General features: G+C 43.2%; 1 protein-coding gene across 2 annotated transcripts in view; it reads right to left on the bottom strand.

Annotated features, from left to right (window-relative positions):
- The window catches only part of DENND1B (DENN domain containing 1B), a 1,072,082-nt gene that overhangs the window by 102,837 nt on the left and 945,848 nt on the right, over positions 1-23,397 (bottom strand). For both annotated transcript variants that reach the window (XM_085601836.1, XM_085601835.1), the window contains one exon: positions 19,825-19,935. In XM_085601836.1, coding sequence (XP_085457962.1) covers positions 19,825-19,935 — 111 coding nt within the window. The remainder of the gene's footprint in view (positions 1-19,824; positions 19,936-23,397) is intronic.

The following is a 23,397-nucleotide window of genomic DNA, read 5'->3' as shown; positions in this document are numbered from 1 at the left end:
CTGCTGCCTGAAGCGAGGAGATGCCTGCTGAATGTGTGGGAACCAACTGACTACTCGGTTCCGCAGACGCGATGGGTGACTCTGGGATATATGATAGCTAAGCGCGACATTGCTCAACTGTGGGGATCCCAGAGGCCCCCGGCGGTGTCGGCCTGGAAAGAACACATGGATTGGTGCATGTTCCGAGAAAAGGTGGTGTATGTGGCGAGGGGTAAGCCTGGGGCATGGGTGAAAGTATGGGGCCCTTGGAACGCCTACCGCGGGGGTATCTGCGCGCCACCACTGCTGCCTGCGGCCTCACCAGCCCCGTCCCCTTAGTTGACTCCTTTCCCTAGCCCTGAGCACGGAATTCCCCCAGTCCTCGATTTGTTCCCCTTCCCCTCTTTAGACTCCTGTGGATGGCTGGGGTCCCCCATTCGGGGAGCACGTGCTGTTACTTTCGATTGCAGGTTGCCTTGCGGGTGTGGTTTTTGTGTTGTTTGTATAAAATGAAACCGTATTGTGGGGTCAGAGTGATGTGGCCCACGACGCTGGTACCTCCTATTTTGCTCCTTTGCAACGCCAAGTGTTTTTGTGCGTATGTCATATGCTCCTGTCATTCTAGCGGCCGGCCGGAAGGTTGTAGGCCCATACTTGTATATTCTTGAGATTGCAATAAACGGTTTCAAAAAAAAAAAAATAATAATAATATTCTCATACAACTTCTTGAGCTTCCTGCACCTACAAACCTGAATATCCGAAGAGCCCACAGGCTGGGCCCCAGTCTGTCTTCGTCATCTGCTCCTTCCAAACCACGGGGTGGGATTTTTCTATTTTTGAAATTTACAGACTTACTACTTGTTTTGAATGAAGCTAAACTCAAAAAAACAGCTTGTCTGGTCAGGCTCTAAGTTATTTCTCTCTCCAGATGTTTCCTCAGCAACAGCTAAACGGTGGAAAGAATACCTGGATCTTCGTCCAGCTTTGAATACACTTGGAACTCGATATGGACTATTTCATCCATGTTTATTCAAGGTTACTTACTAGAACAAAACTTCCACTTTTGAGGAACCGGCAGAATTGAAGAAATTCATTCACTCACACACTGCATCGTCGATGGAAATCTCTGGCCCTCTATCTTGTACGTCCTCAATACCTTGACTTTCTTTTTTTCCATTACAGGATTTAATTCACTTGGTTTTACTTAATGCTTTTCTCTTCGCAGGTTAATGTTAATAATTGTATTGTATCATTTTACTCTTATTTCTTTCTTTTGTTTTCTCTCCTTCTACATTACTGCAGGTATTTATCTTCTTTAACATATTTCTTTCTCTGTTTCCTATCTATCTCATAAGATTCCCAGCTGTGATGCTCCCTACCCGGTTTGTTGTGCCGTCTTCTCCCATGTGTCGCCCCTCCTCGTATTTCTATTTTGTCTCCCCTTAGAAGGAACATATTACAGTCGTCAATCCTTTATTTTCTCATTTTATATTCCTATTTTGTAAATTGTGGTTGTCATGTACTGTCTTCTCTTATTATTTCTTCTTCTTTTATTCTCCTCTTTTTTTTAGTCCTTTTCCCCCTCCTTCTTTTCATCTCCTTTCCCTAATGCTGCATTCACCTATGGCATGTATGTTTGACTGTATTATTCAATGCATCTTTTTTGTTCTTTATGTATTTTTGATGGTTTTACATTCAGAGTTATTTCTTGGAATGTGAAGGGTTTTATTAACCCATTTAGGAGACAGAGAATACTATCAAATCTTGCCTTTTATAATCCTGATTTTGTTCTTTTACAAGAGACCCACCTTACAGAAGTTGAGACATTAAAATTAAAAAGAGGTTGGGTGGGTTCGGTTTTATCCTCTCCTACCTCTAATAAGAAAAACGGTGTTATAATTTTATGTCATAGGAAATTGAACTGTAAAATTATATCGCAAGAAATTGATACAGAAGGCAGATGGTTGTTAGCTAAGTTGATAATTAATAACATTTCTTTGACTGTTTTTAATGCTTATGGGCCTACTCATCCTGAGTGTTCCTCTTGGCCTCTGATCACACAGAAATGTATTCAATTTAGGGATGATTACTTTATACTCGGAGGTGATTGCAATCAAGTTGTTGATTCCTTTCTTGACCGCCAATCTCAGGTACGCTTCACTCCTCACAAATCGCATAAACATTTTCTTGACACTATCTCCCAATCACATCTCGTTGACTCTTGGAGACTCTCTCACCTAGATACTCTTGACTTTCCTTTCTTCTCTCCTCTTCACAATTCCCTTTCCCATTTAGATTATATTTTTCTCTCTCAATCTTTATATCAAAACCTGGTATCCTCCTCTATTGAACCTATCATTATTTCTGATCATGCCCCAATTATAACTGATCTGGACTTACTACCTCCACATCCCAGGTCCTCCTGTTGGCGTTTCAACAATTCTCTTCTTCTTGACCCGCTCTTCTCTTCCTCTTTTATCACTTTTGCTAACGAATTTTTCGAACTAAACAGTGACCCCATTTCCTCCCCCCTATATATTATGAGATTCCTTTAAGGCTACTGCGAGAGGTTTCATCATAGACTTTGTTTTTAAAAAAAAGAAACGTCTTCTTCATCAACATAAAGCTACTCTGGCAAATATTAAGGCCTCAGAACATAGATTCTATAACTCATCGGCAGATTCGGTCCTACCAGCTCTGATACGTGCCAAATTAGCATTTAATAAAACTACGACTGACAATGCGTTTAGGTATGTGGTTCTCCAACTCCATTGCCTCTTCTATTAAATTAAATATGACTGCGGTCCTGTCTCGGCTTGACAAACTACTTTCCTCTTGGAATGCTTTCTTTCTTTCGTGGTGGTGTAAGTTAGACTCAATTAAGATGATGATTACCCCTATTTTGATTTACACTCTTTCCATGCTTCCTGTCCATATTCCTGCCTGTTATTTTAAACAAATTGATTCTCGTCTTTCCAAATTTCTCTGGAAGAACAAAAGAGGCAGGATTTCTTTATCTTTTCTTCGCAAGACAAGAACTAATGGGGGTGTAAATGTTCCTGATTTTCGCCTTTATCATAAATCATTTTGCCTTCGTCAGGTCTCGAAATGGCTCCTCTCCGAACCTTCCCCTTTCACTCCCCTTTGGCTTTCCATTGAACGTGCCTTATTATTACTCTTTTCTTTACAGTAAGTTTTAGCCTTTTCTGGCAAAACTCCTCTCCCCTCCCTCCCCTTGATTAAACACACTTGTTCCTTATTGAAGCCTTTGACCCATCCAAAGTCTATTTCTAGGGAATCCTTTTTAGAGTTTCCTATTTGGCATAATTCCCTTATTACTATCAATAACAGAACATCTTTTGGAGACCCTGGAGATTAAGGGGCATAATTTGGGTTAAAACCTTCTTGATGGTCTATCTCCATGCTCCTTTCCCCAATTTCAGGCTACATTTCATTGTCCCCGCTCCTTTCTACAGAAATTCACTATTCTAATGGCGGTCATTCTTGACACTTTCTATTCTCTTCCTTCTTCCCCTTTTCCCTCTATTCAAAATTATCTTCTTAATATCCTTCTCTTGCTACCCAAAGCTTCTCTTATCTATAAACATTTCTCAGCTCCTAATCCAGAACGTGTTAAATCCAAATTGGAACTTTCACTGGAATCTGACCTGGGATGTAAATGGTCTATCATCTTCTGGGACAAACTTTGGTCCCGTTCTCTCGAAATCTCTCGTTCTGCTTCTCTCACTCAATCTATCTTCTTACTCTATCATAGACTTAATCTTACCCCTTACCTCTATAGCTAAATTTTCTCATTCTGCTGATACTAACTGTTGGACCTGTGGCTCTTCTAATGCTGACTTTCTACACCTTCTCTTCTTTTGCCCTTCGGTTTCAAATTTTTTGGAGGAAAGTTTGATCCTATATTTCTTGCCTGTTTAATATTTCTATTACTTATTATATTCCTCTTCTTTTCTCTGGGAGTCTATCAGATTTCTTAGATTTTCTTTCCCATAAGCATGGTCTTTTTGACCTTATGCTTTCCAACACATCACTCTGAACTGGAAAACACTTACAAAACTTTCTATCCATCACTGGTGGAATAGTCTTTGTCATTTTCATCGACTTGATTTTGCTTTTGCCTCCTCCTGCAGACCAATGGTTAATAGAGATCTCTTTTGGTTACCTCTCACTACTCATTTAGACAATCTAGTGTTAGTAAATAATTCTCATTTAAATGCTGAAAATGTTAAACCTCCTTGAATGTCTATCTTCTCTGTTTCTTGCTTTTTACCTTTTATTGGCTTATTGTATATATTAATTTGATTGAGATTATCTCTCACATTCCTTTGTAATATGCATATTCTCATTTTAGCAATTTGTAAAAGTTTCCACCTCCCCTCTTCCTTCCCTCCTCCTCTTCCCCCTCCCTCCCCTTATTTCCTTAAAAATTTAAACAGCTTTCTCTTCTGTTTTTTATACTAGCCATTCTCTCATTATGTTTCAATTTCAATAGGCTTTACTTTGTATTGCTGGTCTTCTGTATTTCCTTATTATTCAAATAAAGCTTCTTAAACATAAGAGCACCACTTGGTCATCATGTACAACACTAATCCACTTCCCACACTAGCTACAATACACACATTCTTCCAAACAAGCACCAGCTACAATGAAGCGTGCTACCGGTCTAACAATGCACTTCAGCACCCCACAGGTGCACGCAGCCCTATATAAATACAGCAACCATATAATACATCCATGATAGATTATCTGATAGAAAAGGAGAGAAGCATCGGAGTGCTGAGGACATGGAATAGTTAACAAGGTACCAGCAAGCAACATGCAAACGCTTAAAAATACACATTTTTTAATGTACTCATTTCGCTAGAATGTGTTATTGTGGTTTTCCTTTGCTTGGGGCTATCCATCTGTTATTGCTGAGCTGACTCGCAATACAGCTGAGCTTACCTCCCTCAACAACAACAAACAACAAGAAAATAAAAAGGCCTGACTGAAAATAAGGACTAATCGTGCCACCACCGCTGGGCCTTCAACATTCTCCTGTTAGAAAAGGCACGTGCAGCAACTCCTTTCCGAAGCAATCTGTCTATTTCATTTTAAGACACAGACGCGAAGGAGGAACGGAAAACACTCCTAAATCAGAATCTCAGGCCTCCTGAACCATTATTTCCCAGACTTAACTGTTTCATATTACATTTTTCGTTTTAAAAAAAGTAATTGCGTTAGGTATGTTCTCCTCTGGTCGATTATGGGTTTTCTTATTGTGTGCCAAGGGCATAAATTCTTGCATCGATCAACAAGATAGTCTGATAGATTAGGTAAACAGTTACTACAGAAACGCTGAATCGAACAACAGCGGCATTTTCACACTGCCCTTCCAGGTCGGATTCAATAAAGCCAGAGGGATGCTTCGCCTCCAGAGCCCTGTTAGGCACAGAACGTGGCTGCAAACTGTCATTTACACAAAACCACAAAAAGGATGGGTTTTTTTCTTTCTTTTTTTTTAGCACATGCAAAGCCTAATTGGAAGAGCTTCATGGCTGTATCCTTGACATTTATTTAGGCCTCATCATCATACAAGGCGAAAAAAACGTACTAATTAGCAGGCTGGCACAGACAAAAACCCACTGTTTGTGGGGTTAAGAAGCAGATACGCTGTCAGCTCTCGAGACAAACCAGGAATGAACCAGAGCATCAAACCCCTTCTTTGACTCAGACACTGTGCACCACTTTCTGGTGCTGGGTTTGAAGCGAATTATGATCTGCACACAACACTCTATTAAGGCCACTCTACAGCAACCAATGGGCAATGCCGCCTGAAAATAATGTTTTGTTATTTTTATTTAGATTCGCTTATTTGACTCGTGATATATGCATTGCTTATGCTTGCATGTAAGATATGTAATGAAATAGAAACTAAATCTATATTTAGCTAGAATATGTGAAACCTGAACTTAAACAGTTCATTACACTCAGCTCAATATTTTTCTCATGTAAAAAGATTTTTTGGGGCATTTACAGCAAAGAGAATATATATGTGAGAATGGGATGTACACACACAGTGAAATATCTGTGCAACTGGCCTCACCAACATGTCTCTGCTCTCCAGTCACAGCAACTCAGCAATGTAACGGCCATGAACGCTGATGGATCAAAATGCCAGAAAAACCTTAATTCACATCAAAGGTTTGGCCCAGTGTTAGACTTGGTGTGGTTTCACCTGACTTTTTAGCTTCAATCTTCCTGCATTTTTGACAGTGTGATGGAATTTGCTTTTGCTGGCTTAGATGCTTTGGGCACCTTGCCACTGCTGATCAGAGTCAAAGTGCAAGTGCTCCCTGTGTAAACTGCAATTATGATTGGTTATCCATGATTGGTATATTTGATTTACTGGGAAGTTCTTACAAAAGTGCACTGAAGGTGCCAGGGCCTGTAACACAAATGCAACTAGTGGGCCTGCAGCACTGGTTGTGCCACCCACACAAGTAGCTTTTTTCAAATGTGACTCAGACCTGCCACTGCAGTGTCTGCGTGCAGTTTAACGGCCATGTCGACCTAGCAAGTACATCTACTTGCCAGGCATATCCTTTCCCTTTTATCACGTTAGTCACCCCTAAGGTAGGTACATGGTACCCCGCTGGGCAGGGTGCAGTGTACATGAAAGGTAGGACATGTACTGGTGTGTGTTACATGTCCTGACAGTTAAATACTGTGCATTTAGATGTTCACTATTGAAAGAACTAGCTCTGCCCTAGGCTATCATTGGAGACGCCTTGTAACATTTTACATGTGTAACTTTCAATTGGGAATAGCTAGAGATTTGGAGTTCAGGCTCTCTGAACTCAGAATTTAATAACCTACCTTTTTGTAAATGAGTTTTTTAAATTGTGTGTTTGAAAATGCCGCTTTTAGAAAATTAAAGGAACAAATGATGGACTGAATGCTGAACAATGCACACATTCACCCCAGTCACAAAGATCTGGGTTTAATCCATCTTCTGCTCACCATGCCACCCCAGTTTGGACCCAGCCATATGCAAATCAGTCTTGACCCTGTTCCCATCAGCCCAAAATGCCAAGCCAAGTCCTCCCTGGACTGGAAACAAGCATCCTGGGACCGGTTTCGTGGGCATCACCCCTCATCAGCCAGTGTAGACTGAATCCAGTGGCGCAATGAGCACGGGACCCACGACAGGGCATACCCTTCCCAATTAGGGCAACAAAAAGCAAAAGGGACAAATAATGGACGGAATGCTGAACAAATCAAACATTCACCCCCAGTCACAAAGATCTGTTATCTTGGCTGATGAGGGATGATGCCCCGAAACCAGTCTCAGGGTGAATGTTTGTATGGTTCAGCATTCCTTCTATCAATTGTTCCTTCTGCTTGTGTTGCCCTAAATGGGAAGGGTATGCCCAGACATGGGTCCCGTGCTCACTGGGCCACTGGATTAATGCTAGACTGGCTGATGAGGGGTGATGCCCCGAAACCAGTCCCAGGATGCTTGTGTCAGGTCCAGGGAAGACCTGGCTTGGCAGTTCAGGCTGGACTGTTCCCATAAGGAACAGGAACAAGATCAAGACTGATTTGCATATGGCTGGGTCCAAACTGGGGTGGCGTGGTGAGCAAAAGAACAATGGATTAAACTCAGATCTTTGTGACTGGGGGAGAATGTTTGCATTGTTCAGCATTCTGTGCATGATTTGTCCTTTTACTTTTAGAAAGTGGGCATTTTCTTGTTTAACAATCCTGTGTACCTCTGCCTTATTGTGTATTCACCATCTGATTTTGGAGTGACAGGAGCTGGTGATGTGCATTCACTCTAGACAGTCACCAGGGCGTTGAGGTGTGTCCTTCCCTTCCTGGGTGACTCATAGCCAAGCTGAATAGACCTTACTGTATTTAGCGTGGTGGAAGGAGTTTTCACTAGCACCTGCATAAGCTGTGTCTGCTCTGCATAATGCTGTCTCCACCTCCTGTAGTGAAGCTGGACCAGGTAGGACAGAACAGGTTTTTACTGAGCTCAGAGACTCTTGAAACAAAGACTACAAAGAGAAAATGGGGTATAAGTATTGGACCTAAAATCCCAGAACGTTAGATCAGTTCTGGAACTACGAGGACTATGCCAAGAAGAGCTGCTAGGAGGAGTACTGCCCCTTTGCTGTGTGTTGCTTTGTTGGGTTGGCCTGCAGTTGCTGCTCCAGTCTGTGGGCAGAGGAAAGGACTGAATTTTTGTCCTGTTGTAGTATACTGCTAAAAGAAGATCTCCAAGGGCTTGATGCATAGCTGGCCTCCTGTTCTGAAGTCTCAGTGAAACAAATACTTCACCTACAGCATCCTTAAACTCCATTGCTGGGAAGTTATGGCCTTGTGGTGCCAACTCAAGTTCTGGATCCTTGGAGGTTGTTCCTGCTGCAAAGAACTAAAGAAACCTGAAAATTGATGCCTGTTATTCTGACAAAGCACCGCTGTGCGTGAAGAATTTCCACGCGCCACCACTGTGGGGCCCAAGAATCGATGCAGCGCTGGTCAGCGGCTGAAAAATCTGCCTAGTCCAGTGCACCGAAGTCCAAGATCAGTGCACCGACTCCAACACAGGCCCTGCTGTGCAGCTGAAAGAATCTATGCATCGTGGGACCGAGGCTGAACAATAGACGCAGTGCCTTTTTTGCAGCCACATCGACTCCAGTGAGTCCAGATTTCACATCATACTTCTGCAACACGTTTTCTGATGCATCAACCGTGGATCAGAATCATCTTGGAATCTACGCATCGCTTCCACTTACCATACGAATTTAACACAACACTTCTCCTGCGTGCAGTAGAACTGACGCAGCGCCTCCGCGAGGACTCAGGAACCAACATGTCACTGTGTTTTTCAATGCTTCCCTTCTCTACGGCTGTTTGGCCTTGTGAATTTTGAGGAGTCCGAAGGCACATTGTGTAAAATCACGCATCCATAGATTTCTATGGACAGAATTGCTTGAAGCCTTTTAAAAGTGATATTTTGATATATGAATGTTGAATGTTTGTCGTTTTGGTCTTGTTTGGTTTAGAGAAAGATACTTTATTTTTCTAAACTGGTGTGGTGTTTTCACTGTACTACTGTGTGGTTGGATGCAAATATTTTTCACATTGCGTTTGTGAGAAGCCTGTCTGCTCATGCCAAGCTACCAAGTGGGTAAGCTGGGGTTATCTAGAGTGTGTAACTCCCTTATCCTGACTAGAAGGAAGGGTTCCTACTTGCACAGGGTGCAAGCCACTGAAAACTAGAGACCCCCAATTCTAACAGCCCTGTACCTATTCTTACCCCATAGCAGTTTTTATTTTGTAACTGAGGGGTTACGGTAATGGCAAGACTATGCTATAAACTGAATATAACAAAATTGGCATACATGAGCATACTGAAGAAAGGCGATAACTCAAGAGTGCGGTGTACAGAAGGTAAGGTACTCAGTGACTAAATTATACAGAAACTGTGGCATGCATCAGTAGAGTTATGCCAGGAAGTGACACATGTTAGAGTCTCATATAGAGAGAAAGTGCATACACATGAGTGTAGAGAGAGGATCAAATTCATAATAAATTGGACAGAAGATAATAAACACAAACTGTACGATTGAGACCAAGTACCATACATATGAGTTCAGAGAAGATGACATGCATGAGTACCGCACAGAGATTAGTCGTCATATGCAAATATAGGACTGTAATAAGTAATTAATTGAGTATAGCAAGAAGATGAAATGTACAAAAGTACTTTGTGGATAGAAGATAATCACAATAGTGCAGGGTAGAGAGAAGGTGGCATACATATAGGTTCGGAGAAGACTACATATGCAAGAGTGCACTGTAGGAAGAAGGGGATAGGCAAGAGTGAAGCAAGACTGTGATATAAGCAACTACAGAATAAAATGTTATGCAAAAGAGTGGACAGAAGATAATAGACACAAGAGTGTACTGTAGAGACAAAGCGCCATACATAGGAGTTCAGAGAAGATGACATGCATGAGTACAGCATAGAGATTAGTTGACACACACACAAGTAGGACTGTAATAAGCCATTAATCGAATACAGCAAGAAGATGATATGCACAAGAGTGCTGTGGAGAGATAAGATGATCAACACAAGAGTGTGCGGTAGTGATACAGTGGTATACACAGGAGTTGAGAGAAGATGGCAAGCAAGAGTGCAGAGTTGAGAGTAAGTGATATATATGCAACTAGAGAAAGACTGATAATTAATCGAATACAGGATGAAGATGATATACGCAAGAATGCTGTGGAGAGATAAGATGATCAACACAAGAGTGTAGGGTAGAGAGAAGGTGGCAGACATACGAGTTCACAGAACATGACACAGGTAAGAGTGCAGGGTAGACAGAAGAGGACCGACACAAGTGTGTTGTTTAAAGAGAAGGTGACGTATGCATTAAAAGGAATACAGAAAAAGAAGTACATGTTAGAGAAAGAAGGCGGTCTATGTGACAGTCTGGGGTCGGAGACGGTCACATAATAGCGTGGAATGGCAGTGTGATGGTGGCCTTTATTATCTACCCAACACTAGGAGGCTTCTAGCCGCCACTTTCCCCAATGCCCACAAGATGCAAGACATGGCTGACCTTTCGTTAAATGAATGACTGCCTCATCTGACATCCGGACTGTCAGCACGTTTAAATCAATAAACACAGTGCAAGAACCACACCTTCCGTATATACTAACAATAAGAACCCAGGGTATGAAATACAGATAAAAACGAGTGTCTATGTTCCCTTTCACATCCCTGCTTCTTCGCTGATGTGGAGCAAGGCAACGGGCGCGCATTAAGCCCGGGGTTTGGCGCGCGGTGCCCCAGCAGACTCGCTCTTAAAGCGCAGGCCCTGGGAGTCAGCGGAGACCACCAGGAGTTCTCACCACTGTTGCGTGTCTGAAACCTCGGGCCCGAGACCTCCACGCGGGAACGCAAAGATAATCACTGCTGTCAGAGCCGGGGCAGATTCTGATGTTCGTGGGCGCGGGCAGCCAAATCATTTATGGAAATCTGTAAAAGCAAAGTTCTCGCTGAGTGATCACAGCGAGCTGTTCTCTGCCCCCGAGAGCGGGTGACATCCGAGCGGCCTGTAGGAGAGGACACGCTGTAGTGAGCACCTCGCAGAGACAGACCCATTACTGACGGAGCATGTCTGATAGACACATCTCCCCTCTCCCGAGCGCATTTCATTTCTGGCAAATCCATACCCAACTTCAGGCTCACACACCAGAGTTAGAGGAAATACACATTTCACACAGTTATAGGAAATTCTCATTTCTAAAAATAAAAATCTCGCCAAAGAGAAAAAAGTCAATGACAAAAATCATTTAAGCTTATTTACGAGAAGAAACACAATATAAAAGGATCATATAAACAATGTTATTTCTACAGTGCGCCAAACTTTCATTGGCCGTGGTGTACGGTATTCATTTTGCCATACAAACAGTATTTGAGGGAAGTGAATAGCTAGTTAGGTAACATAAAGCCAATTTGTAGTTTCGAAACAGTTGACAGGATTGGCTGGTCAGGCAGGGATTATTTAATGAAGTGCACAGTAGCCTCAACTAAAGTTTGGTCAAGCTTTAAGCATGAAAATAAGATAACAGTAACAATACAAAAAAAGTCGAAAACTGGTAGAATGAAAACAACGGATTATGTGAAAGTTAGTGGTGTTAGGTGCACAGAAAAATATCAGGCACGCAACTGCACTTAACAGGAGTAATACATAGTATATATTTTCCAAAGGAAAAAAACATTCTTAAAAGGAAGATATAATTCGCTACTCAGAAAATGTTTTCTTAAAAAACAAAAATCTCATTAGTCAGTGCCATAAACAAGAGAAAAACATCAAACAGAACACATGAGACAGAATACTGTCCACCATACCGCTTTTACTTCGGCAGCTCACAACAATGCTAAACACAACAAACAGTAGCTTCCAATGTAGGCAAAAATATTAATACATCCAACATAGTTCTGGCACACCATAAAGTTGGATCTCTCCAAGTTCGCAACAGCTTCACAATCGTCACAAAACAATATGTCACTCAACAACAAAACACAAGTGTACCATCTCAGAGCTACTCCAGCGAAGGGATACTGTGGACGGATGCTCAACAATACACCCAGATCTCAACTACTTCAAGATCACTTTAATACCCGGTTGTTGGGACAGGAATGTCCCTTGCACAAAGTACAGCTGTGTCCCCTGTCCTGCGTGTACGAACTGCATACCTGTGACCCTGTTTTTTGTGTGAGTGTACACACATTGACCTAGGCCCGGTTTTCTGACAACGATAGGTTACGAAATTAGGGAGGGGTGCTGCAAGCGCACTCTTATAGTGGCAGTAGACTTTCGTCCCTGTTGCAGGTTTAATGCGGGGATTGCAGTGGTTGCAGCATACCATGGTTGGTGAATTATAGTGAAAGGCTTGTACATTAGACATGAACGTGCATTTATAGGCCCATACATATAAAGTTCTGCTTCTCACGATGGGCTCTGAATTCTAAATGTGACATTCAGTGTATGTAACATTTGTTTGGCAGAATGGAGTGCCGTTAAAGAGAGACACGGGTGTGCAGGTTCCATTTTGGAGGCCCATAGCCTGGACCAGATTGCAAGAAGGAGGAGAGGGGCCTTTCTCCAGACAGAATATGGCATTGCTGGCATCTCCTAAATGGGAGTGGTGCATGCACACTAGATGCTAGAAGTGCCAGTGACCTTCCTAAAACACTGGGCTGTAAATGACTTTGCTTGCAGCTGATATTAGGTAGGGGGCACTGGGTAGAAGATGATGCCTGCAGTATCTGTTGTTGGGAAAAGAAGAACTTTGAATGGGCAGATATTCTTGCCTATCTTCCTCTTCTCTGTGAGGAGGGGTCATATAAATAACTGGGTGCAGCCTGTCCTCACCTATTTGTACTGCTACTGTGGGCACTCCATGAAGTCTGTCCTGCTGGACACAGCATCCTTAAAGACACAGGCCAGGACTGGAAGCTGGCCTGGCCAGGACACAAGAAGGGGAATCCGGTCCAAGGAAGTTGGCCTAAAATACACATTCTCCGCCTGTGAAACCAGTATAAAGAGGGGAGCTCATAAGCCATAATTGTTCGTTAATGTGGTCGCTTCTACTAAGGAGAGGGTACTCCGCAGAGTAATCAGAACCTAGTATGCAGACAAGGGTTCATGTCACTCTGACAGCCAACTCCCCAGATGCCAGGGTCATTACCTGGAGTCTGTTCTGCAAGGAGTAATTCCTGACATGTCCTGGGTGCAAAGATATCCTCCTGTGAGCGAGGGACTAAGCACCATTCCTGAAGGAGGAGCAGATGATGGAATGGACTTTTGTAATTGACCTTGGTGTAGAGTCTGTCTGACAGAGACTCACCAAGCAAATTTGCCAAAGGACTTGCTGTACTGTCAGATCAGGCAGTGCGACATTTCTCATTTATTCCCATTGCAGCCACCAGGCACCTGGAGCTGTGTGCCTAGGTGGGATGCCAAATGGAAGCCAGGATAACCGCCTGATGGTGGCCCGGTTGCCCTACAAGTGGCCTGCCTCAATGTGGCACTGCCAAGTGTGTCATTGTATTAGAGCCAGTCTGGAAGATTAAGTGACCTGCGAGGTGCCCGGGGTGAGCCTCATGAAGAATTGAGGTTGTCACCTCAAGACACTGAGTGCCAAAGACAGTGCCTGGCATTGCTGCCCTCAAGAAATCGTCATCTGCGGGTGTGTCGCCATCGCACTGTAGAAGAAGCACCAATGACTCTCTTGAGGTGGAGTGAGCCACGTCATGAATTGAGTATCCACCAGACTGACGGAGAGAGCTTCAGCCCACCACCCAGAATGGGGCCCCTGTCAGAAGTGATCACTCCTGCAGTGAACCTCCGAGTGAAGTGCTGGCGACCAGCTGTTCTGTGGCTCCTGAGAAGACTGCCCTGTGTTGCCTGGAGGCTCCTGTTGCCAGTGAGATACCACTGCCACAGGAGGGCAGAATACAGCCCATGCTCCTACTACAAACTTGGTAAAGACCAAGGGCCTAGGTTGAGAGACTAAGTGAGAAGACTAGATCAAACAGCGTGGGGGAGTATGAGCTGCACCCACGGATCTACCTCAAATGCTGAACGGAAGGTGGGGACAACATTGAAAGTGGGACCCACGAGGGGCAGGTGAAGGACTAGTCAGCAGAACTCCCAGAACACACAGACTCGCACTTGTGAAACGGGTTCTCTCGCAGGCCCTCTTCCCTTCTGGGTATGGCTAGGGTATCTATTCTACGTTACGGAATCTGCGGCTAGTAGTCTCTGTCAGATGTGCAAGTTACTTACCTTCGGTAACGATGTATCTGGTAGAGACGGTTCTAGCCGCAGATTCCTTCACGACCCGCCCTTCCTCCCCATTCTTTGTGAACCCTCTGCTTGGGTTTCTGCAGTCGCCTCCCTCTGGGTGGCTTGTCTTCGTTTTCTTCCGGTCAGGCTTCCCTCTAGCTGGTTTCTCTACAGCGTGAGGGTCTACTTATGCTCTTCCCTCTGTGGATAGTGTTTCTGGTTCCCTACCGGTCCTCTTCGTTAGGGGTTCTTATACCTGTCCTTTGGCCTCCTACTCCTTTTAGGGGTTGAGGCCCTCCTTGATAGTGTAGTCTGCGGATGGGTTACCTGTCCTTTGACCTCCGGATCCATTCAGGGGTTATGGCCCTCCTTGACGCTGTGGTTTGCGGACGGATCTTCTGTCCTTTGACTTCCTGCTGCTTTCAGGAGGTATGGCCATCCTTGGCTGTGTAGTCTGAGGATGACTTGCTGTTGCTCCTCTGTTCCGGGCTGTGGCCCTTCCCTTTGTGGTTGTGATTGCAGACTCTCTCTTGCTGTCACGGCGCTTTCACATGCTTGTGCCTCCAGGATGGCTCTTGCCTTGTCTTGCAAGGTGGTTCCGCGGAGTGGTGCCTTGTGCTTTTCTTGCTATGGCTTCGCTGCTCTGGTCTTCTGGTGCTTTACTGCCACCTGGTGTTTTCGCCTTGGCTTGCACAGTTGTTCCTCCGAGTGGTGCTCTGCTCTTTTTCTGCTCTGGCCTTTTTCTGCTCTGGTCTGCTGTTATCGCCTTCTGGTGCTTGGTGCCATCTGGTGATGTTTCTCACCTTTTGGTTTTCTCTATTTTGTTCTCTGTTTTTTTCGCAAACTGTTCCCATGCTCTTCTCAGTTTTATTGTGATGGCTCCGTGTCGTGGCGTGGAAAAATTCTCCGAAGCAAACTGACGTCGGTGCGCCGGGGTGGAGCTTATGTGACCTCGCTGACGTCACGCCCGCGGAGGACGTCGGGGCGGAGTCGCGAGGTGCCGCCACCCGGCGCGCAGAGATGCTGGGAAAGAAAGTTTTCCGGGTCCAGTCTCACGCCTGGGAATAATTCTACGTTAAGGAATCTGCGGCTAGTAGTCTCTATCAGATTTAACATTCACCCGTATAGCCCAAAACTGAAATGCGACCTAAATCAGCATTAATTTGATCCGTAATGGATAAACATCCATTCACATTTTAAATTTGCAAATCCTCATGGCATCTTTTACCAATTTGTTAAACGTATCTTGTAATGTAACCACTGTGCGGTATGGCATAGAAATTTGCCACTGAAACAGGAAAACTTCTTTCCATTATGAGGGCAAGGCTCCTCGCATTTCATCTCATGTCATTAACTCCAGACAAAGTATTGAAGATTTATAAAATTAATCTCATTCTAAAATACAATATATTTTCAACCCCCCGGGGCTGAAATTTCTTTATATGGGGAGGGGGGCGTACAACCCCTCTTCCTGAGTCTCTAAAGGCCAGGGGAAGCCCACCCCCTGGGCTGAAACTGTACAAAATGGAGGGAATGCCACGGGGCCTCCCTTACTGAACATCAAAAGGCCTGAGGAGTCCACCCAGGGCCGAAATTCCACAAAAGGGGACCAGCTCAGTAGCTATGCGATCCCACCCCCGGGACATAGCGTTTTCCCTGCCTGCATCAGTGCAGACAGGGAAGTCTGTGTTTTGAATTTCCCACCAAGGCCCCTGGAGATGGGGTTCACAGGGCCAAATTCGGTCGAGGGAGGGGGGCCAAACATGGCCCCCCTCCCCTTTATTTAAAGAAGTGTACTTTGGGGATGGGGTCATTGGGCTGGCTTGGGGGGGGGGGGGGGAGGGGGTTAGCGACAGGGCCTGGTTGCAGGCCAGGCCATGTGGCCTACCCCTCACTGCGCATAGCCAAAGGCTGTGTGCAGCGTGGGGTTGGCTGCATGTGGGTGGTTGGCTGCAAACCCTGTGGCCAAGCCCCCGTTGTTCTCGACCGAAGGCCCTGTCCAGCGTGGGATTGGATGTATTTACAGGCAAGGCCTTGTGGCCAACCCCCAGTGCGGGGGTTGGCTGCATGAGGGGGGATGCATTTATGTATGGCAATTAAATATTACTTTACATTTTTTTAAAAACTAGAAATTCACTGAAAAAACAAAGGTTAAAGTAACACTATAGTTAGGTGAACTTGTCAGTGACAACTTAAATGTTTTAAACTAAAAAACACAGAAATTCACCAATAATATTTAGGAGAGTTAACTATGACTTGCGCCCCTGCCATGCACTGCTGATGACCCTACATATTACATCACTCATGACAGTCTACGACATAATTTAGGACATCACTGATGACATCACTGATGTCATCACCCAAGCTTTTTTTTGTATACATTGCTCTTTAAACAGGTATACCATTAGAGAAATGAAAGTAAGTGCAAAAAAGGTCAGATTTATATGAAGCATCTATATTACTATCATACATACAACCCCCATTGGTAAAGCAACATTGCCCATATACAAGTTCATGTTGACTGTGAACCACAGATGTAAGGGTAACCTATCCTGCACACAGTGTTTAATCTGTTTACAACTGTTCAGAAAAAGCTAAGTTGCTCAAAATACTTAAGCCCTGTTCTGTTCCATAACAAATGCCCTACTATGGACACCCTTTACCTGTATCAAAAGTCACTGAACTTACATTGAGAAATGAAGCAGATACGAGTAGAAAAGTGGGTACAGTTAACAGTGTTTTCTCTGTGGAGTGAGTTTACTCTGTATTTCACTGTTTGCAGACAGTGAAACTCTCATGAGAAATACACTATAGAGTTTTAAAAAATATCTGCGCATCACAGTGTACACTCTATGTAAAACTTGTCTAAAGAGCGACTGTTCACTTGAAATATCCAGGGTCTGAAGGTGCTAACAATTATACTACTTGCAGCCTTTATACAGCGGTGAAAAATGTACAATAGTCCTGAAGCAAAACAAGCACATGTACATAGGTTAGTACCTGGTGCACACAGTCTTAAATGATAATTAGTAATTATCATGCAGAGATGATTCTGTCTAATAACTTGATTAAGGCCCTCGGTAGTCGAAACGCAGCATCAGTTGCCTTTTTAAACCATTTGAAGCTTGCTTATCCCTTCCTGAGTGAGCATTATTTATTTGCTATAATTTACACACACACACACACGCACACACACACACACACACACACACACACACACACACACACACACCCCGCCACCCCCCCCCCCCCCCATTGGGTCCGTATTAGAAAATACTTGAAGATATTTGTATTTCTTTTAATGGGAGCTCCTCACCAATTTACCAACGTACATAAGACACACTAATCATTTTCCATGAAAAACCACATACATTATGGTGACGATGGATGTGACCTCTTTGTATGCTCTTGGGATGAATGCATGTTCATATTTCTTAAGAGCCAGACACATCAAATTTCTACTACACACTCAGATGAAAATGGCTATGTTGCAGTACTGATATACACATATTGTGTTCCTCTTTGACAGTAAGATTTATCTACAAAAACAAGGAACAGCATTGGGGACCTCCTTTGCCCCCATATCCCATATGCCAACCTGTTTATGGGATTGGGGGGTAAAAGAGGTAGCCTGGGTAGATGAACAAAATAGTTTCAAGGAGAGAATAGTACTTTGGGTACTGTTTATCCATGATCTTTTTCTCATCTGTGACAAAGTGGAATCAATGCTAATAGAATACATTGATGAATTAAACAACAATAAATTGAATATTCAACTTACTGCAGTATGGAGCTAAACCAAGACAGACTTTCTTGACATAGCATAGTATGCTAAAAATGATAAACTAAATTCACGTATACACTGCAAAGAAACATTAAGTAATTCACTACTGCACACAAACAGTGGACATCACAAGGCACCAAATGGAGCATCCCTTACAGCAATTGTTAAGAGTACAAGGAATTAGTTCCTATGATGAGGACTTTGGAAAATAGGGTACTATGATGATTGCAATTGAGATTACCCAGAAAAGGTTCTCTATGAAGTATATCAATGGGTGTACAAACATAAAAGAGATCAACTACTATATGAAATGAATCCAAGAGAACCTCCGGGTATACACTTAAGAAAAGAGAAAGCGGATTTAGATCTTAATGAGCCTCAGATCAGATTTTTTTATGGAATGCAACGCTGACCTCAAAGATATAATAGCAATTCTGGAGAAAGAAAACTGGCATATCCTCTGACATGATGAACATTTGAAAGCCAGAATAAGCCCACATCCCAAGATTACATGCCATAGAGCTATATCACTGACTAACATGCTCAGAAGTAGCATGTTTGTATCAGCAGAAAAAGGAGACTGGTTGACAAATAAGAACAATGGGTCTGGAAATGTGCAAAGCATGTTGCTATGGGATAAACAAAAAGGAATATGAAACATTTGAGGGTATAACCCGAATAATTACTGAAAGGATTACTTGCAACACAGATTTTACATGTATGAGCCATACAAAAATCATGATAGGAGTTATCCCATTGCTAAACATTTTTGGGATGCTCAAAAAGGGGATCTCGCAGGCCTTAAATATGATGCGTTAAAATATATTAAATGACATCCACACAGTGGGGATCGTAAACTGGAGCTACGAAAATGTTATTCGAAGATGATATTATTAGGCTCTGAGAAACCATGAGGCCACAACATGGACGCAGAACTCGATGTACATGTTTAGAATTGACATTTGTCATATTGGATATTAGCCAAGAATAGTTTTAGAATTTTAGTGATGACATGGAACCAACTGAAAAGAATCATTCTTAAAAAAACTGCTGATGTGGAAAAACACCATCATTCACAGTGCAAGAGAGGCAATCTCTCAAGTGAGCTTACACATTGTCCCATGCTGTATGCTCTGAGGGGTAGAAGCAAAATGTGAATGACAGCTGGACCCACCAATGGGTGAAGAGGGCAGACCCAAAGCCCCTCTATGCGTGTAAGGGAATATGTATATATTTTTATATATGACTTTTGTTTACATGAAGCTTCTAAAGATATCTGTAAGCCAGGCCTAAAAATGCACCTTTTGACTCACATATGTTTTTTATCAAGAATGAACCTTTAGTAACTTAAAACATGCTACTGTCAATGATGGCAATATACTACTGGAACTTTATTGCCAGAGAGAACTTTGCAAAAATCACGTTCAGATGTTTTCACTTTTCAACAACCAATCCACAACAAAAAGCATTTGCATTACCTTGTCACAGAAACTGTACATCTGGTAGGAAAAACAGAATTTCAGCACTACAATGACTTTCATGAAAACGTCATCTAAGTCATGCTAATAATTACGCCCGTAAGTGTAAGTGTGCAGTAGCAGCTGTGCAAAGCGTATTAAGCACAATGCATGCAGTTTCCTTTTCAACAAAAAAACTACAAACATGCTGTGTATATTTTACCTGTTCGAGTCTTCGCCTTTCAGAGTTCACTCTTCTTGGGCGGTTTGATGAATGAGCCTGGGTAGACAGTACTGGGGTTGAACTGAGACTGACACCATCTTCATCACTCTCCTGGGGAACAAGATGTACAGAAAAATGAGGTCTTGGAAAACAATGGCCATCAATAAGTGTACAGAGCGCTGCATATTGCACTCTCAGAAAAAGAGCAACAGGATTATGCGTTGTTAGAAATTGCTTTCGGACAAACACGGATAACTTTGCCCACATTTGTGAGTTTGCTTTTGAAATGAATTCCTTCTCCCCAGTTTTAAAGCCAGTAGTAAACAAAATCCCCACGAGTTTCACTTGAACCCAATAGAGAAATTCAATGAACACATCATCAAATTCTTTTCCCAAACTAAATGGGAAATAAAATGTACATGTAGAAAAAAATAGTGATATGATTTCTGAGTTAATCAGACAGGCTGCTGACACCCACACCATACTTTCAGACATAGCATGGTCGACTCCATCAGTCTTGTAAAATCGTGGGGGTCTTTCAAAGCAATGTGCCTTTTCACTTGTGCGGATTTTTAACGTATTCTACTTTAGCATGTTCTTGTCTAGATGGGTACAGTTGTCGCTTTTAGCAATGGGGCCAAGCAACACTCTCTGTGAGCAAACAATAGCTGGACACCTTCACAGAAACCGTCTGCTGTATAATATATCACACAATCAAATCACCTATATGAACCATATTTGAATTTGAAGATTCAAGAAGACAGCTCTCAAGAGTCGTGGGTAATCTACTCGGAATGCCCTCTGATTTTTGTATTCTTGTAAAATTCACAACTACAATTTTTTGCTTCACCTGTTCATTTAATATCTATCTTGCTAAGAGCACCACCCCATATTTTTTGTGTTCTGCTCCTCAGTGCCCAAGGTGAAAAAGCAGCAAAAGGGGGGAATGAGGATGGATGGAAACTTTATGAACTTAATCTAGAAGTAGGGTCTCTTTGGCTCCGGCCCCCACAGCCCTAGCGACAGAACTCATTGCGCTCCTATCACTTCCGTGCCTACTGGTGATCCTCTGGTGCTAGCTCCTCTGGCACCAGCCTGTATCATGCCTTCTGCTCTTGACAATAGTTATTCACAATCATAGGCAGATGATACTTTGACACTTAGTTTCTGGATATGGTAAGGGGCAGCTGCTTTCACTTACCATGAGATCTGGGCATCATGATAACTCCTGGAAAGATATGGGTTCTACAGCGTCGCATTCACAATGAGTTGTAGGAGGGAGGGATAGCCCTTGTTGCCAGAGCTGAATGGGGTGGATGTTTTTTTCTGTTCAATTTCTAGTCAAGACACTTTTGGGGATTTTCCGACTTATCATGAAACTTACTTGGATGAACTATTATGACAAATAATCACTGTCTGCTTGGAAACCATACATAGGATTTGAGGAACTCCACCTTTTCTGCATGGTTAAACCTATCTTTTTACCTTGTGTGAGCCCCATTTTACTGTTGGTTTCTAGACTACATACTGGGGCACTGCTGTCCCTTGCCCCTTGTATGTGCTCTGACCCCTAAAAGCATGGAGAAATTGACGTATTTAACGTTTCTATAGGGTCATAATATAAGATGCAGAAATACACACGGCATGAAAATTAATTGTCAACTGGGGAGTGAAGCACTTACTGTGACAAAAGAAAACATGGCTTCAGGCCTACCATCGTAAACTAACTGCTGCAGTGTAAAACTCGCACTGCGACCTGTTAAAATAGGCCTTTTGACAGGTAAATCCTCCCATTTAAATACTAATAAGTCACCCCTATGCAAGCCCTGCCACCCATAAGGTAGGGTGCATGGTAATTAAAAGTGGGACATGTAGAAAATCAACTTCTGTCGTTCAGCAAGCCTTTACTGCAAGTAACTTGATAGACTCTGCAGCCATTGAAGGGTTTCTATGCAGGAAATTGACAGCTATTTTGGAGGCTAAGCTACAACCCATTTATGACAGTTTGGGGACCATTCAAGTTGAAATGTCTAAATTGTTATCAGTTGCACTGCCCTCCATGTCTGTCACCACACAGATTGCCAAAGATGCACCAGAAGTTCCCATATTTTCTCATTCTAATGAGCCCAATGAGCCCGAGGCATGCAGCTCTAGTTCAACGACCATACAGATAGCAGGCCCATGGAATTCAGAGTCTAAGCCATAATGCACAACTTTTAATGCAACCCTGAGCAAGTGAATTGGTGAGTGGGGGCACGGTGAGGGATTAGGGGCCATTGAAAACAAGGATCATATCGCCCCACACATAATATCTCCCAGAGGCATGTACGTATGTTGTAGTAATGTCAGATGTGAAGCATTTAGCTCCGAGTGCCACTGAACCTCCTGCCCAGATGAAAAATAAGGTGCTCCATTGGCTTCATTCTCATGCAGGCTTTCCTGTTTCCACTGCGCCTAATATCCTGATGGTCTGTAGGGTTGGATGTGTGGGACCTTTGATGGAGAAACTCGAGGGAGACTGCGTGGTCATTCGAGAGTGGGGCCTATTTATAGATGGGCGAAGGATTTGTATTTTCCTTGTGACATGAACCTTAAAGAATTTTTGTAGAAGTGGATTTAAGAGCTTCTTCAACCCTCCTGTACGTTCGCCAGCAGGGCGACCATTGCAGGAAGCTGGCACTGTATATACTATACCAAAGTAAGGTATAGTGTGCTCAGAGTTAAGGGAGTACCAAGAGGTATAGTAGAGGCTAACTTAGGTAAGTACTAAAAGCGCTCTTCGTGGTTATGTGGGCAAGCAGTTAGGCTTACCCAGAGGGTGTGTTAAGCAATTATTGTATTCACTCAATCAAGACTGAATCCAGAACAATTAGGTAAATATAAAAAGGTATACGTATGTTTTATTTTTAGAACCAAGCAGGACTTGGCAGAGGTAAGTAAAATATACTCTCAAAGGCAGACTTCACAAGGAAATTCAATTGTGGTTGAATTTGCAAATGTTACAGGTTGGTTTTGGTTTAAAAAGCAGTTTACATTACACAATAATTACTTTTAGAATACTTTCGCATTACTTTTAGATTACTTTGACTACTGGGATTGGTATGCCTAGATACCCCACTGAGGGATCTCACAACATAAGGTAAGTAAGAGTTATCTTGGTTTTACTTATAATTACTTTTTTCTCCATGCAAAACACAGTTCAACACAGAACATTTTAGGCCCAAAACTCATAACATGGGTTCCTATAGGAGAAAAATGGTTATTGGTTTCACAGGTAAGTAAACGTCTCACGAATGGGAGTTTTCGGGGTTAGGACCAAGGTTCCCCAAGGTCTAAGTAGGCACTCAAGTTGCACCACCAGCGGCACTTGGGCGGCTGGGTGCAGGGAGCAGGGGCCCAATGTTAGCCAGGGGTTAAGTGGGCCTTGTGTGTGGGAGCAAAGCTCCTGGGGTTAAGGGACTTAAGGGACCAACAGTCAGCACAGGAGCTGCACCATCAGCGGCACAGGGGCGGCCTGGTGCAGGGTGCAAGAACACGTCAGGGACCCTGTGCTTTTCAATGGAGACTTTCGGT

The sequence above is a fragment of the Triturus cristatus genome, chromosome 4_2 (genome assembly GCF_964204655.1).
Source record: "Triturus cristatus chromosome 4_2, aTriCri1.1, whole genome shotgun sequence".
Classification (NCBI taxonomy): Eukaryota; Metazoa; Chordata; class Amphibia; order Caudata; family Salamandridae; genus Triturus; species Triturus cristatus.
Note: the sequence above shows the minus strand (reverse complement) of the source record. Positions and strands in the feature narration are given on the sequence as shown.